This window comes from Primulina tabacum, chromosome 1, assembly GCF_025594145.1.
Source record: "Primulina tabacum isolate GXHZ01 chromosome 1, ASM2559414v2, whole genome shotgun sequence".
Taxonomy (NCBI): Eukaryota; Viridiplantae; Streptophyta; class Magnoliopsida; order Lamiales; family Gesneriaceae; genus Primulina; species Primulina tabacum.
Genome location: NC_134550.1, coordinates 566,311 through 581,641, shown reverse-complemented (window position 1 = coordinate 581,641; position 15,331 = coordinate 566,311). Strand labels below are relative to the sequence as shown.

General features: G+C 35.4%; 3 protein-coding genes and 1 pseudogene across 10 annotated transcripts; 3 read left to right on the top strand and 1 right to left on the bottom strand.

Annotated features, from left to right (window-relative positions):
* The first annotated feature begins 128 nt into the window (after positions 1-128).
* On the top strand, positions 129-4,520 carry LOC142539320 (glucose-6-phosphate 1-dehydrogenase, cytoplasmic isoform). Of its 2 annotated transcripts, none has more exons than XM_075644745.1 (16): positions 129-282; positions 869-1,090; positions 1,295-1,380; positions 1,588-1,642; positions 1,731-1,917; positions 2,093-2,250; positions 2,364-2,432; positions 2,517-2,575; positions 2,751-2,787; positions 3,002-3,073; positions 3,245-3,392; positions 3,491-3,586; positions 3,667-3,737; positions 3,801-3,916; positions 4,033-4,078; positions 4,145-4,520. In XM_075644745.1, the coding sequence occupies exons 2-16, from the start codon at positions 920-922 to the stop codon at positions 4,310-4,312; spliced, it is 1,539 nt and encodes a 512-aa protein (XP_075500860.1). In that variant the 5' UTR covers positions 129-282; positions 869-919; the 3' UTR covers positions 4,313-4,520. The 2 variants fall into 2 exon arrangements, with proteins under 2 accessions (XP_075500860.1, XP_075500934.1); XM_075644819.1 differs by having other exon boundaries at positions 131-311.
* A 1,665-nt stretch (positions 4,521-6,185) lies between these two features.
* On the bottom strand, positions 6,186-9,886 carry LOC142538886 (carbamoyl phosphate synthase small chain, chloroplastic-like). Of its 7 annotated transcripts, none has more exons than XM_075644212.1 (11): positions 9,745-9,886; positions 9,476-9,617; positions 9,182-9,314; positions 8,608-8,696; positions 8,465-8,525; positions 8,238-8,305; positions 8,019-8,147; positions 7,827-7,930; positions 7,392-7,739; positions 7,068-7,233; positions 6,186-6,614 (listed from the first exon to the last, which is right to left on the bottom strand). In XM_075644212.1, the coding sequence occupies exons 2-11, from the start codon at positions 9,594-9,596 to the stop codon at positions 6,565-6,567; spliced, it is 1,269 nt and encodes a 422-aa protein (XP_075500327.1). In that variant the 5' UTR covers positions 9,597-9,617; positions 9,745-9,886; the 3' UTR covers positions 6,186-6,564. The 7 variants fall into 7 exon arrangements, with proteins under 7 accessions (XP_075500327.1, XP_075500396.1, XP_075500736.1 ...); XM_075644281.1 differs by having other exon boundaries at positions 9,476-9,614; XM_075644621.1 differs by having other exon boundaries at positions 9,763-9,886.
* Positions 9,887-10,465: 579 nt separating this feature from the next.
* Positions 10,466-13,946, top strand: LOC142538783 (F-box protein SKIP14-like). Its single transcript, XM_075644113.1, has 3 exons — positions 10,466-11,523; positions 11,562-11,935; positions 12,377-13,946. The coding sequence occupies exons 1-3, from the start codon at positions 11,070-11,072 to the stop codon at positions 12,923-12,925; spliced, it is 1,377 nt and encodes a 458-aa protein (XP_075500228.1). The 5' UTR covers positions 10,466-11,069; the 3' UTR covers positions 12,926-13,946.
* Positions 13,099-14,238, top strand: LOC142521097 (cytosolic Fe-S cluster assembly factor NBP35-like; annotated as a pseudogene).
* Positions 14,239-15,331: the final 1,093 nt, after the last annotated feature.

Genomic DNA, 15,331 nt, shown 5'->3' with positions numbered 1-15,331 from the left:
CTTGCTAAGCATTGGGTAGCCCATAATATCCATCTCGAGTCTGATAATATTTCTCTCTTTAATAAATAAAATTGTATTTTAAAGAAGAAAAAAAACTCACGTTGACAGACTGTGGAAGTTATTAATACACAACCTCCGTTGTTGAGCCAAATTTTGGTAGCACCAAAGAACGTGGTACAGTTCGGTTCATACTGAGAATTCCTCACATATAATATCTACAAAAAATTTAGTCTCCTACCCACATTCGATCTTCTCATTTCTGCCAAAGATCGATCAAGAAAGGTGCTTTTTGCTGTCTCTTTTACTTCTCAGTATGGCCATCCTCATAGATTCAAATTGTTGTAAATTTGTTTGCCCAAGTGCTTTTAGTTTACACTTGCTTGTTTCATTTTCTGTCACCTAATTATTTGTTGTAAAAAGAAAAAGCTATCCTAATTGCTGTTGATTTTGTTTTTCTCGATTTCGTTGATCATCTTTTTCTTTCCTTTTCTGTTTTCTTTCTGTAATTTTTGGTTTGATCTGTTGTTCTTATTGGATGCAAATAATGGTCGAATTTTTTAATTTGACTACTTGTGATCATGATCTGAACTTCCTTTGTTAATGTATTTGAGGCATATAAGTGCTTGAGTATACCATTGATTTTGGTTGGTTTTTTCTTTGGTTGGTTTTTTCTTTAAATTATGGACATCCATCAAGATGGTGTGATAGTAAAATTTATATTTATTTTTAATTTTCTTTAATGTTTTTTTGATGATAGTGATCTGAACAGTTATCAGTTTCCAAAGCTTGCTATCTTTATTCTTTTCTAGGGCAGTGAATTGTTATTTTGATCAATTGAATGTTCAACTTTCTAAATGTGCCGGTGCAGGTTAAAAGCTCTAATTCAGCATTATTTTTAGCTCCTGTGTGAATTGGGAAAATGGCTGGTGAGTGGCACTGTGAAAAAAGAACTCTTTCTAAGTATGAATCTTTTCCGAGAGAGAACGAGAATGTGTCCGAGACTGGGTGTCTTTCAATCATTGTTCTGGGTGCCTCTGGTGATCTTGCTAAAAAAAAGACATTTCCTGCACTCTTTAACCTTTACCGGCAGGTAACTGTTGGTTATGCTTATTCCATAAATATGTTTACTCCTTATATGGTTTGGTATTTTCTTTTTTGAACGAAATATGCCTTAAATCAGTGAGAGATATATTCCTTTTATCTTCACCTCAGATAGTGTAATAAAAAATATGCTGGTGTTTGGTTAAATTTTTTTCCCACTCAAGGTGATTTTGTACTTAACTGGAATATTCAGGGATTTTTGCAATCGAATGAAGTTCACATTTTTGGCTATGCAAGGACCATGATCTCTGATGGAGAATTAAGAGATCGAATTCAAGGGTATGAGTGAATGATGTCTGTATTAATTACTGAAGGAGATAATTTCTGGTTTGTTGGGATGTATACTTGGCAAGTCTGAAGCTGAAGACTGAAAATCATGCACGTTTTCGCCTGATTGGAGTTTTGATAATTCTACTATAAACATTTATTTGTCTTGTTCCTGTTTGTAAATTATTCTGCTTCGGATAAACATACCTTTTTCTATAGATATCTTCCTAGAGGAAAAGAAAGAACAGAAGACGTTTCAAACTTTCTGCAGTTGGTAAGTGGCTGCTGGTTACCACATATTTGTATTCATATCCTTGAAGTATGTATTCTTAGCACATGCGAATCTTTGTTTGACATTGTAGATTAAATACGTGAGTGGCTCTTATGATGCTCCAGAAGGCTTTCAAGCATTAGATAGAGCTATATCCGAGCACGAAATATCAAAAAACAGTACGGATGGATCATCTAGGAGGCTTTTCTATTTTGCACTTCCTCCATCTGTATATCCACCAGTCTGTAAAATGATCAAGAACTATGCCATGAATAAGTGTAAGCATATTTTAGCGTAAAGTAGTTTGATTTAGAGTGTTACTATGAATGACGTGGGCTACCTATGTGATTTGTGCTAACATCAGTACAAGTTTAGGCGACGTTTTAATATTTTGATTCATGTACAATATTAAGTACAAATTCATGTGATTCCTCAATATATTTTTATTTTCAGCTGATCTTGGTGGATGGACTCGCATAGTTGTTGAGAAGCCATTTGGAAAGGATTTGGCATCAGCCGAGGAACTGAGCTCCCAGATTGGAGAATTATTTGAGGAACCACAAATTTATCGTATTGATCATTATTTGGGAAAAGAACTGGTGCAAAATTTGGTAATTTATTACTTAAAGTATATGATGTTATTATCACCCAGTTACTCAGTGCACATATACTGTATTACCAAAAGGGAAACATTTACTTCCACTTGTCTTCTAAATCTTTGCAGCTGGTGCTTCGTTTTGCGAATCGTTTATTGTTACCTCTTTGGAATCGTGACAACATAGCTAATGTTCAGGTCAGTGTTTTAGACAAGATGTTTGGAATTTTTTGTAATCATTCCTTATTTACATAGATGACAATTTCACTTTTGTTGCTGCAGATAGTGTTTAGAGAAGATTTCGGAACTGAGGGTCGTGGTGGATATTTTGATCAGTATGGGTATGCTTTGTGATTCTGAGTGCTTTAATCACGAAATTAAATCTTGATAAATGTGTCTTTTGTTATTAGTTGCAATATGGTTGTATATTTTATGCATTATTCTTTCTGTTTGTACCCGCATCCAAAAAACGAGTAACTTGTGTTGTTGCTTCTTCTGCTCATTTGAACTTGGCAGCATTATCCGTGACATTATTCAGAACCACCTATTGCAGGTGAGTCTTGTCAATACAGATCGAATCCTTCTTGAGTACTAATTCTTTGTAAAATTCCAATTTTCTTTTCTAAATTGTTGATCTCAAATGTGCCATTGTGTTTTTCTCATGTAATAACGTCTGCCATTTTATGAAATCTCACTTGATATTGCATTTGCATTAATAAGATAGGAAAATTTTACTGGTGTGGTTGATTTTTTTAATTATTTTTAAGGTTCTTTGCCTTGTTGCCATGGAGAAACCTATTTCCATGAAGCCTGAGCATATACGAGATGAGAAAGTGAAGGTATGTAGCGGTTATTTTTTGCTCATGCAAGATGCTTTGTATTCTTCCATTATTTTGCTCGACTCCCTTAAGCTTTCTACACAAAGAAGAATCATCAAGACACTATTTTAGTTTTTTGTTCTTGAACCTCAATTTGGTGAGTCCTTTCAGTATCACTTGTCTGGAACTTAGGTTCTTCAATCTGTTGTTCCGATCAAAGATGAAGAGGTGGTGCTTGGACAATATGAAGGCTATAAGGATGATCGAACAGTTCCGGACAACTCAAATACTCCTACTTTTGCTACAGTCATTCTACATATTCACAATGAAAGATGGGAAGGTGCGGCGGAGAGTTATTGTTTGACATCTTTCACTTCTTTTGTATGATTAGAAAGTCAAAACATTAATTTGGATCTCTTGTACAATGACTCACTGTAGGCGTTCCCTTTATACTAAAGGCTGGGAAAGCTTTAAATTCAAGAAAAGCGGAGATACGGGTTCAATTCAAGGACGTTCCAGGGGACATATTTAAGTGCAAGTACTTGAACTCATACTCCCAACCGAACACCATCTTCTGCTCGTATAAGCCTGATGGAAAACTTTAATTGTTATAGGTCAAAAGCAAGGAAGGAATGAATTTGTAATTCGCCTACAACCTTCTGAGGCCATATACATGAAACTAACAGTAAGTGTAACTTGATATTGAGTTTCATGGAACCCATCATGCTTTTTGTTTTTTCTTGTCTAGGTGAAGCAGCCTGGGTTGGAAATGTCTACTGCTCAGAGCGAATTAGACTTGTCCTATAACCAGCGGTACCAAGGAGTTGTCATTCCCGAGGCTTATGAACGTCTGATACTTGACACGTATGGTTAAATAAGATGAACGCTATGAAAATTCTGAGAGAAATTGAACACCTTGTTTTAAAATTTTTTTTTTAAATCGGTTAAATGATAACCAGGCACATGTTTATGTTTTACAGAATCAAAGGTGATCAACAGCATTTTGTCCGCAGAGACGAGCTGAAGGTAACAATAAACTAGTTCTCCTAACTTTTTGGCACCACCATATTGAGAACTCTTGTCCGTCTTCAGGCTGCTTGGGAGATTTTTACGCCCCTTCTGCATCGAGTAGATGATGGAAAGATCAAGTCCCTTCCATACAAGCCCGGGAGCAGAGGCCCCGCAGAAGCAGACGAATTGCTAGAAAAGGCAGGGTACGTGCAAACACATGGTTATATATGGATTCCCCCAACCTTGTAACCAAGTTTCCAAGCACAACCGGTGAGCATTAGATTTTGGGGTCCCTATCGGTTCACTGTGAAATGTATCTGTAATGTGTTATTATGTGTGTTTTGGCGCTTTTTACTTGTTGAATTGAGTAATATACAAAGCTCGGCGTATCTGTAGTCAAATGTAATAAAGGGTTTTCCCCCTGAAATGCAATATAATGGGAAGCTTGATGGACGCATTGTTATGTATGCTAAGTTTGCATCTTAGCATGAGTGTCACATTCATTCAAATCAAGAGCACGAGTTTTGTCACCTCAACCACCTCGAGGCTCCAACCGTCAGGTTTATTAACTTTTAAGTTGCAGGATCTCACGTAGTATCTGCAAATATCTTTCTTCTTTCGTGGGCATATTTTAAACCATTTTTGAAGATGATTTATATACACGCGTATGCGGTCAGCGAAAGGAAACTGGCAAAGCTAGGCTGGTTGTTCCACCATTCAAGTAAGACCACCGTAGAATGAATAATTGACCTCTTATATAAATGATAATCTTAAGTATAGTTTGGTACAATGGATGGATAAGAGAGAGATTGATAAATAATCCTTCTTATTTCACGTTTGGTACCTTTTTAGAAAGCCCATGATGTGATAAATAATTTAATACAAGGATAACATATCTCTTTTATGATATGTGATAATTTTAATTTAATGATAAAAAACAGCACAAATGACTTAATTGTCCCAGATATATAAAAATCTTAAACTTTTTCAAATATTTTTATTTATTTTATATATTATCAAAATAATGGTGTTTTGAACTCGAGATAATTATATAAATGATTTTTATAAATAATTAAAGTTACCTCTTGTAAAAAGCCTGTGCCTTTCGACCTTAATATAAAATTAAAATTAAATAAATATTTTTATATATTATACAATATGATAATTATATAACTCGAGATAATTATATAAATGATTTTTATAAATCTCAATAAAATTATTAGTATCATTTGATTAATCTTAAAATTTGATATTTGACTTGACTCACAAAATCAAGGGCTCAATTATCATATTTATATAATATATAAAATTAAGTAAAAATAAATAAATCATGCAAACACTGTCGACGCATAAACAGATAAGAAATATGAACTCAACCAACAACTTTGAAATTAAAAATTTATTATGATAAGGTTAATTTTGTCATTACAATCTAATATATAAATTTAATCATTCTTATTAAAATCATACCAAACATTAATTATAATATCCTACATATTATTTATCCTTAACTTATATTTATATTATATGTCACATGTTTATCCTATCATGTAGACAAACGATACCTTAATATATTCGGAATAATCGTGCCCGGCAACTCTCATCTGTCCGAGAAATGCCAAGCAAATATACCTTGATGAGTCAAGACCGTCCGTTGGAGAAAATCCCTCCCTATGTAACATCGTTTTCGCAGCAATTAATGGATATGCCAATGCGAGCAGATAATCATTCGCATCGTTTGTCACTAGTAAAACTTTATATTTATTTTAATACGCATTTCATTCAAAAAAACAAGGAAAAAGATTTCGCTTAAGAAAGCTAGTAAAAAGCAATTCAAAATTTTAATTCAACAGTACCATCAAAATTTTATGGAATATCCCATGAATTTAATGCATCGTCGATGTCTTACCCATATATGCTTTGAAGTAAGTTCAATTCCATTTTCTCTGTAGATATCTTTCATCAAAGTTCAAAGACCTCTCAATTTACGCGAATTGTCCTCTGCACAAGAACAGCGCATGTTCCACTTTCTAATGCCAGATAGTTTATTTTATTTAGAATGGAGAATATCTTGTTCCAGTCAACATGAAGATTCTCTCGATATCGATCGGTAAAATGGAGCTGATTGAAGTATGGTAATCCATTACTTCTAAACATGTACCAGAGCTTGGGTTCTAATCAAGCAACAAACATGGCTCATTACAATCACATTCCATCACCAACAAACTGAATCACAAAGCAGTGCGTAAGTTCCACGTAAGACACGGTTTGAAAACTCGTGCCTAAATGAGCATCTCACTCATTTAAAGATTAACGAAAGACACTAATTTTTGCATTTAATTGTTATTTCTCGTTTCCGTGTCCAAGATATCTGAAGCACCAACTTCAGGCACAAATGTCATCTATCATCTTTCTTCACCATCAAACCAACCAACAGCCAATCAGGGCAACCGTTTAACATATCTCCATTGGCAACGGTTTCAAAATAGCGTCCGACTTTATTATACACTTGGCTTTTCTTGCTTCATAAGATATATGAATTCACCAAATACTGAGCAAGAATAAGTAAATTAGCACAAGATACATGCAAAATTGGAAAGAAAAAAAAATTCAAGGAAAAGCATTACTACAGCAGAATATATATGTCCATCAACAAACGATAACCTGGCAAAGTCAAAAAGATCAGACTCAAACAAGACATTGCCATTGATTGATCTTTTTTAAGTCATTCAAGCATCCCGGTCCCAGAAAAGGGGCAGGGGTGACGACAGATCTAAATGCACTTAGAGTGGTCATGTATAACATTTACATCATGGACAATGTAACAAATGGATTTTGTAAATCTTATAAAGGATATAAAATCTGCAGTCAGGTGTGGGATGGCATATATCAGCATGGCATATCCGTTACAAAATGATTAACAAATGATTGCTTTTAGAATTTACACAACCATCAATGCAAGCATGCATAATTTAAAATTAGTTTAAAAGAAATAAAGAAATACCAAGATCTGAATCATGGGGCCCAGGAGAAGCTTCAGGGTGGTATTGAAGCGACATAAGCTTTTGCTGAGAAAATGCGAGCCCAGCACAGCTTCCATCATTAAGATTGACATGAGTTACCACCACGCCCTCAGGAAGTGACTCAGGGTCCACGGCATAGTTGTGATTCTACAGAACACAAATACATTAGAAGATATGATGAAGCATAAATTGGTCATGGATGTGTTCCAGTCCCCCAAAAGGAAAGAGAGAGAATGCGAAAAAGAGTGAGTTCAAGGTCCAATTCACTACATAGATTCTGGAAAATATCTCGTAAGTGAACTAACCTGGGCACTAATCTCAACACGGCCATTTCGAAGATTCCGGACAGGATGATTTCCTCCATGGTGACCAAACTTCATCTTGAAGGTTTTACCCCCCAATGCTTGACCAAGCAACTGGTGACCCATGCAAATGCCAAAAACAGGAACTTTTCCAATTATTTCCTTGACGGTTTCAACAGCATAAGGAACTGCAGATGGGTCTCCTGGACCGTTACTAAAAAGGACACCATCTGGTTTCATCTTCAGGGTTTCAGATGCAGGCCATGCTGAAGGAACCACTGTGATTTGACAACCATAGGACGCTAGGCGCCTAAGTATATTATGCTTGATGCCAAAATCATATGCAACAACCTTCATTAAAAATGAACATGATCGGTGACTGTGTCATTAGAATACATTTTCTTTGAAACAAATAGGCAGTCAACACGGGAGACTAACTTGAAAAGTTTCTTGATTCTTTTGGTTGAAATCCCACTCTAGATCTGTTTTATCAACCCATTCATAAGGCTCCTTACAGGAGACACCGCTGATCAAATCCATGCCTGTATATTTGTATCATAAGTCTCGGGATATTAAATCATACAATAATTATCTGAAATCATACAATAATTCGCAAGTCAACTAAATTACCAACTATATCCCACGTTCGAGACATTTCCAGGAGTTCTTCATCAGTATAAGATTTCTCTGTACTCAAAACACCAATAAGGCTGCCATCTTGCCTCAATCTACGGGTAATTGCACGAGTGTCAACATCATCTGTAGTACAACACAAGAAAATCGTAAAAAAGAATGATGCCATACAAGGCCTATCACCAGCAACTCAACCTTGTGAAAATATTAACTAACATATTCCCATAATGTTCCTGGATGCAAAATAATCTTCGAGTGCCTCAGTACATCTCCAGTTTGAGGTGCTGAAGTTTGTTGTACATCAAACACAAAAAAACGAAACATGCAAGGTTAGAGGATAAAAAAAAACGAGTAAAAGACCCAAAAAGGATAAATGCGCATTTAAGATCAAAGCTTAGTATAAAAAAATTTCATGATTAATCAAAAGAAGTATAAGGGGCAACCTGATACTCAAACTTCTGATAATCAGTCCTCCTAGAAAGCATTTTCTTGATTCTTCATCATCTGTCAATAAAGTCCCAATTATTCAGAACAAACCATTTCAAAGCATAGTTTTGTCATGTTTTAAAACAAGATATCCACTGACCAAAATTGACACCAGTGTTGCCAATATGTGGATTAGTCATCAGAACAAATTGACCAGCATAACTGGGATCTGTAAGGATTTCTTGATACCTGCAATGTGTGAAAAACATTATATTGCTGCAAAAATACACAACAGATGATAATTATTAATCTGTTCAAACAAAATCTCATGTCAGTTCACAAATGTTAAAAGGACGAGAAAGGGCCAGAACTGACAAATTCCCATAGCAAGAATAACCAGACATAGAAACAGCAGGGAAAAACAACTCTCCAAGACACACAGATTAAGTCAACTTTACAAGATAATGGGCAACGAATAAGAGTAACAAACAACTGAAATTACTGAGATCCTACAATTACAAAAAATTAGAAAATGTTTGAACATCGGCACAGACCAGATAAGATTTTAATTACCAAATATTATAACCAATAATATAGACAAATATTAGTATAAAACTAATCAAGAAATGATAATCGCCTGAGGCCTGTCATTGACCCTCTTCATGGTAAATAAAAACTCAGATAACCATGAATAGCAACAGCAGCAACAACACTTAAAGCACTGATATATTTACCCTGTTAATGATGTATTAAAGACGACTTCACCAACTTGGGTTCCAGAAGCACCAAACGACTTCGCCGGCCATATCGAACCATCCTCCAGCACCAGCCTTGCATCTGCCACCTTCCACGGCCTCTCCCCAGATCCTAAATGCAATTCAATAACAAATCATACTCGCTTAGTAGATATACATAATATTTACATGCATCCATAGTAAAGAAGATAATTTCACCACTCGGAATATTTTCAACGATTACTACATGAATTTCGCCCCGAAACACACACAGCATATAAAATTCATACATACCAGTAGGTGAAATTCTGGAGTTAGATAAATTAACGGAGTGGCAACTGACAGTAAAGGTTCCAACTTTTGGCGAATGCAGGAGATGAGGTTTATAGCACAACAGAAACTGAATAGCCGCCATTGCCAGTACACAATGCCTCTGCTACAAAAGTAAAAAGGGCGAGATCGATACCATGAGTACAGACACTTAGACTTCGATCACACAATATGAGCATAATTCACACTAGAACTTCCAATTTCAAACTAAAAAATACTGTACGATCAACTACCGACGAGGAGATTACTACAGATATGACGTGAGAGCGGTGTTCGACGATGTAGAGGGCCCCGGCGGCGAGAAGGTTTGGAAGACAAAACCTACAAGCAGGTGAACTAAATGGGCTGGACTCCACCCTTGGATTCAGTATTATTTTAAAGAATTATTTTATTCAAAACACAAAAAATATTACATAAATAAATATCTTTATTAAATTTTATATAAAATTATAAATAATTATATTGAGGATATTCATTGATTATTTTATAATTTGTAATTATTTTTCAGATGGTATGTGTGTTTTTTTTAAATAAAAATAATGATATAATTATATTAGATATATTTATAGTTTGCAGATACAATACGTGAATTTTTAAAATTTGAAAAACGTAGTGGTGTGATTGATAGTTATTGTTAAATTATAAATTTACATGTCAAATTTCAAAATTATATGAAAATTTTTATTTCAAAAAAGCAATGTTGACTATTTATTGGTGATTAGTATAATAATGTAATCATTCTAAGTCTCTAAACACTTAAAATTTAGTATAAGATAATAATTAATAGATGTTTATGATCTGATTATTTACTTTCAAATTAGCAAAGAGTAATTTTTTTTTTAATAGAAAATAAAATATTAGAGCTCGAAGAATTAGGATACTGATGAGGTTGTAGTTTATTAGACGAAATATATTTCACAACACAAAAAATAATCCCCTCTGATTTCTCCCACCACGCGTCTCTCTCTCTCTCTCTCTCTCTCTCTCTCTCTCTCTCTCGCAATCTTCTAGTTTTACTTGATCCTGTTCGGCTGTTCCCTTCCCATATTTGGTTTGGTCTCTCTGTTACAATCCCGATTTATACAGGACACTTAATGCTTACACACACGTCTATGAACAATAAAATAATTCTTCCAAAACTGCATTTTTGTGTGATCTGGAGGAGCCATTTGTTTGCTGTTATTGTAGGGAACAGGCTCAGGTTCTAATCATTGTCGCCGCATCTCTATCCGATTCAGATTTCCTTTTTAAATCTTTTCTTTATAATAACCCGGTGCTGTTCTTTTATCCGTGAGCTGTGTTTTCTATCCGCATAAGCTCTGCTTTGTTATTCATTGAACCCTTGTTTTATTTTCTCGATTTTTTCAATCCTTGCACGTGTATGTTTCTATTGTTAGCATCGGGAAGCTGGGTTATGGAAAGTTTTGATTTTTCTGCAGGTGGTTGAATTTTTGGTTTGGAGGAAAAGTGTAGCCCTTTTGCCTTTGGGGATCTTGGTGTTTTTTTTTTTTTGTGTTTCTTTTGGATATTTTGTCTGTAGTTAATTGTTGAAGCAGCAATGGTGTTGAATCAAGAAGACAATACAGTTCTTGGCGTGAAGTTTGATAGTGGGTGTTCCAAGGAGGAATGTTCAGATGTGGTGGGAAAATTTTCTAAATCTGAGAAAGGTCATGAAGATATTGTTCATGTGTTGCCTAATGATCCCTTTGGTATGGAATTTAGCAAAGGCTTAACCGATGATGCCAACGTCATGGACTTTAATTTTAGTTTGCCTATGGATCCCTTTGGTATGAATTTTGGTATAGAGACCACAGTTTCCACTTTTCATGATTGGATAGAGGATTTTGGCTTAAAAACTCGTCCCCTTGAGATCAAAGGAGAGTGTAATGAGGATGATGATGAAAAAATCGGGGAGCTTAATTTAGTGTGGGCAAGCTCTTTGCAATTTGAACTAGAGGAAGGAGAGAACGAGAATGTTGATGGGAATGAAACTGATTTGGGGATCCACGCCATGGATGAGTCAACATTTGATAATGCCATCTGATGGTTGGCAATGCAAAGGAATTGATGTGTTTTGGTTTTGAAAAGTATCAGAAAGAGCATGTGAAAATTTCTTGTACTGAAGCTGAGGCAGGTGCTCCACCAGATGCTTTGTTCTTCGCCCTTGGTTATCTTGGTGTTTGGGACCTTCTCTCTGTTGAAAGGGTTTGCAAATCTTTGCGTGATGCAGTCCAGGATGACCCTCTTCTTTGGAGGAAAATTCAAATAGATTATCCATTGAGTCTTAAGATCTTCGACGATGTTCTTCTTCGATTAACAAATAGAGCACAAGGTTCTCTTCACAGCTTGAGCCTTATTAATTGCAAAGAGATAACAAATATTGGTCTTAAGCATATACTTGAAAGCAATTTGAGATTGACAAAGGTCAGTTTATTGCACCTGGGATATGTATTCCCGCTTTCTTTTGTTACCAACCATGTGACCTATTGTTTAGAAGACAGTGAGTCGGCTATTTATATTGATTATTTGGACCATTTTCTGTCAAACTATTATCGGGGATCTCATAAGTTCCATCATCTCATTTTAACAAAACAATTTTTATTTAACATCATGATGGCATATGTATATTGATGGCTAAGAAGTGGCGGTGTTGATACTCATCGTGACTTGAATTTATTATAGTTTTCTTCCCAAACTATTCTGTATCTCTGGGAGATTGTACAATATGTTATTGCCACTAATCAAATTTCTGATCTGAGAGTATCCATTTGGAGTTTTTCTCTGACATCTCGTTTCATTTTATCATCCATGTTTTATTGTCAGTAAATGTCACCTGACATGTATCTTTTCGCGTTGCTTCTACAGTTAAGTGTGCGTGGATGCACCAATCTCAATGTTGACTTAATGTTGCAAGATTTAAGGATCTTCAATTCACTTGGCATGCCGGGTATTAAGCATCTCAGAATCAGTGATCATTCTGGTATAATGAATCATCACTTAAAAGAATTCAAGCTTTTGTTAGGGGTGGAAAATGAAAAAATGGCCGGAAGCTATAAACCAAGATTATTCCGTGAAGGAGAGAGATATCTCTCATTAGATGATGAACGTGCAATTGACATAGAACTGTGCCCAAGATGCCATCAAGTGAGACAAGTCTATGATTGCCCGTTAAAGAGTTGCCAAGCTAAGATCGACTCCACGCAAGCTTGCAAAGCTTGCATAGCATGTGTTGATCGTTGTATTAAATGTGGATGCTGCTTGGATAATACAGATTATGAAGAGACATTTTACCTGGATTTAATTTGTTTGGACTGTTTGACCCAACTTTTAGATTGCCAGGGTAGAATGAGGTTATTGCCAACACACACTTACTTCGATCGAAAGACAGGTTACCATATTGTCTTCTGTGGCTGAATAAACTCTCTCGGGGTTATTCTCGCAGGTGGTTGAATTCTAATTCAGCCTGGGCTTTGTACCCAATGATATGGCACTCAATGAATCAGTACAACTTTGTGTAACCATTTGTTCCAACACTTTGCATGAAAGTTTTCACATCAAATTGGAAAGCGTAGGTTTGTTGAGATAGGATGGCTTACATGCAAATTAAGGTGGTGTTGGATTGGGTATTTGGCGAACTTCCGCTTAAGCACATGCTTATGTATGGTTACATTGAGTCGCTTAAACTGGAAAGTGAGTGGCCAAGTATGGAGGAAATTGAATGGCCATTGTTGTGACAATGCGTGAAAGTTTGTTTGAAGGTGTTTGGGCTTGAGCTCATGCTGCAAAAAAGTTACTGGTACTGGAAGTGTACCACCCTTTTTATGTCGTGTATTTGACTCAGTAAATACAATCTTGTCATGTGGTTGTCGCTCTCAACTAGTTTGTGATAAAACGACTCAGGATGACGACGAGTCTTATCGTCGTCGAGGTGATTAGACAGCAAATCGATATCAGGTAGGTCTTCTTGATATTGATATTTGTGGTCCAAGCACCCCGAAGATGCTCGGTCTTGAAGGGTAACAGATTCATCAGAGTAACCTTGGTTGGTCTCCTGTTTATGTTGAGTCTAACCTTGGGGTCATGCCTGTCGGTTTCATGCTCCCCGACCCTGATGAGGCTGTCGTATGGAGAAGGCCGCGAAAAAATGGACTCATAAAGCAATTCCTGAAGGATCTGTACTGGGGTGAGCTTGATTTTCTTGTAGTCGATGCGCCACCTGGGACCTCAGATGAGCATATTTCGTTGTCCATTTCCTCGAGGCAACTGGAATAGATGGTGCTATTGTAGTGACCACTCCACAACAGGTATCTCTTATGGAGTTGAGGAAAGAAGTCAGCTTCTTCAGAAAAGTCGAGTTACCAATTCTTGGAGTCGTGGAGAATGAGTTGTTTGTGTAAACCATTGTTGGATTTCAGATTCGTGAGTCGACAGATGCTGGAGAGCAACAAGACATGACTGAGTGGGCTATTATGTACACTTGAAGGAGAAGGCACCAGAAATGCTGAACTTGTTTGCACCCAGTGAAGTTTTCGACAGCAGTGCTGGTGGTGGCGCAGAGATTTGTCGAGATATGGGGGTTCCCTTTTTACTAGTGAAGTTTGTTTGATTGTATTTTTTGAAAAATTATTTAGTGAAGAAGATTTAGCTACGAAACTAAATTTAACATTGACAATTAAGTTGGTGAGCATAGAACTGGGATCGATGTTACAACGAACAATTTTTTTTTATATAATTATTTGTATAGTGTAGGATCTTAAATCTGAATGAATCAAAACACCGATGCTCCGTCCAACACCATGATTCGAAGCTTAGGACAAAGTGGAGACCTAATCTAAAAAAAAAAAAAAATCTGAATGAAGACTAGAGTAGAAGGATCGTGTTACTTTCATTTCATCACTACAAAGTATAAAAGCTGTTTTTTCACGTACCCTTGGGCTTCAATATCGCAGCTAAAAATGATAACCATACTTTGCATGCAGGAGGTAACTTGTGAATTAAATTACTTTTTTAAAATGATAGCTGAACAATATTGTCTGACTACTGAGATTAAACATTGATGTGAATTAAATTACTTTTAAAAATGGTAAGAACGAAGCAAATAACAAAAACGTGTTTCGCTTTTTTCGGTTGTCTCAATTATACATGTTTCGCTATTTTACTCTCTCATGGAGAAAAGTCAACAACAAAAACGTTGTTTTCGGGCTATAAGCAAATTGTTGAAAAATATATTTAAAATGTGTGTATTGAATATTTGAATGTTGAATATTTGAATGTTGAAAATAAGAGTTGTAAATATTGAAAATTAGTGTGTGATGATGTAGGTAATGATGTATTTTATTTTTGGATTATTTGTAAAGATTTCCTGTAAATAGATCTCTCATTTGTGAAGAAAATCACAATTGAGTAGAGAGAAAAATATTATAAAGTGTGTAGTTTGGTAAATTTTGAGAGTTTGAGATTTTTACTTTTTACCATAAATTTTTACTTTTCACAACACGTTATCAGCACGAAGCTCTAAAAGTCCTCCATCCTTTTCCAAGCTCCAAACAGAAGAAAAAGGTAACAAAAGTAATAATATTTATTTTACTGTTATTTATTTATTGTGTATATATTTAATATATAATATAATGTTATTATTAATAATAAAAATAAATTTTTCAAAAACTTGTTATAAATCCTGAGAGGATGTTAAGACGACATCCCACACTCCCGGTAAGGGATACGACAAATATAAAAACCTATAAGATTTTTAAATAAAATATCTTATGACACATCATATTATAATAATATGATATGATATACATAATTATTTAAATATGT

Excerpts from the sequence above, each read along its gene's own strand:
- LOC142538886 (XM_075644212.1), bottom strand. The coding sequence starts at position 9,596 with ATGGCGGCTATTCAGTTTCTGTTGTGCTATAAACCTCATCTCCTGCAT. Across the intron at positions 8,697-9,181 it reads TTTAATACATCATTAACAGG|GTATCAAGAAATCCTTACAG; the intron begins GTAAATATATCA and ends CACACATTGCAG. Across the intron at positions 7,931-8,018 it reads TCGAACGTGGGATATAGTTG|GCATGGATTTGATCAGCGGT; the intron begins GTAATTTAGTTG and ends ACAAATATACAG.
- LOC142538783 (XM_075644113.1), top strand. The coding sequence starts at position 11,070 with ATGGTGTTGAATCAAGAAGACAATACAGTTCTTGGCGTGAAGTTTGAT. Across the intron at positions 11,524-11,561 it reads TGATTTGGGGATCCACGCCA|GCAATGCAAAGGAATTGATG; the intron begins TGGATGAGTCAA and ends ATCTGATGGTTG. Across the intron at positions 11,936-12,376 it reads GCAATTTGAGATTGACAAAG|TTAAGTGTGCGTGGATGCAC; the intron begins GTCAGTTTATTG and ends TTGCTTCTACAG.
- LOC142539320 (XM_075644745.1), top strand. The coding sequence starts at position 920 with ATGGCTGGTGAGTGGCACTGTGAAAAAAGAACTCTTTCTAAGTATGAA. Across the intron at positions 2,576-2,750 it reads GGATATTTTGATCAGTATGG|CATTATCCGTGACATTATTC; the intron begins GTATGCTTTGTG and ends TGAACTTGGCAG. Across the intron at positions 3,393-3,490 it reads TCACAATGAAAGATGGGAAG|GCGTTCCCTTTATACTAAAG; the intron begins GTGCGGCGGAGA and ends GACTCACTGTAG.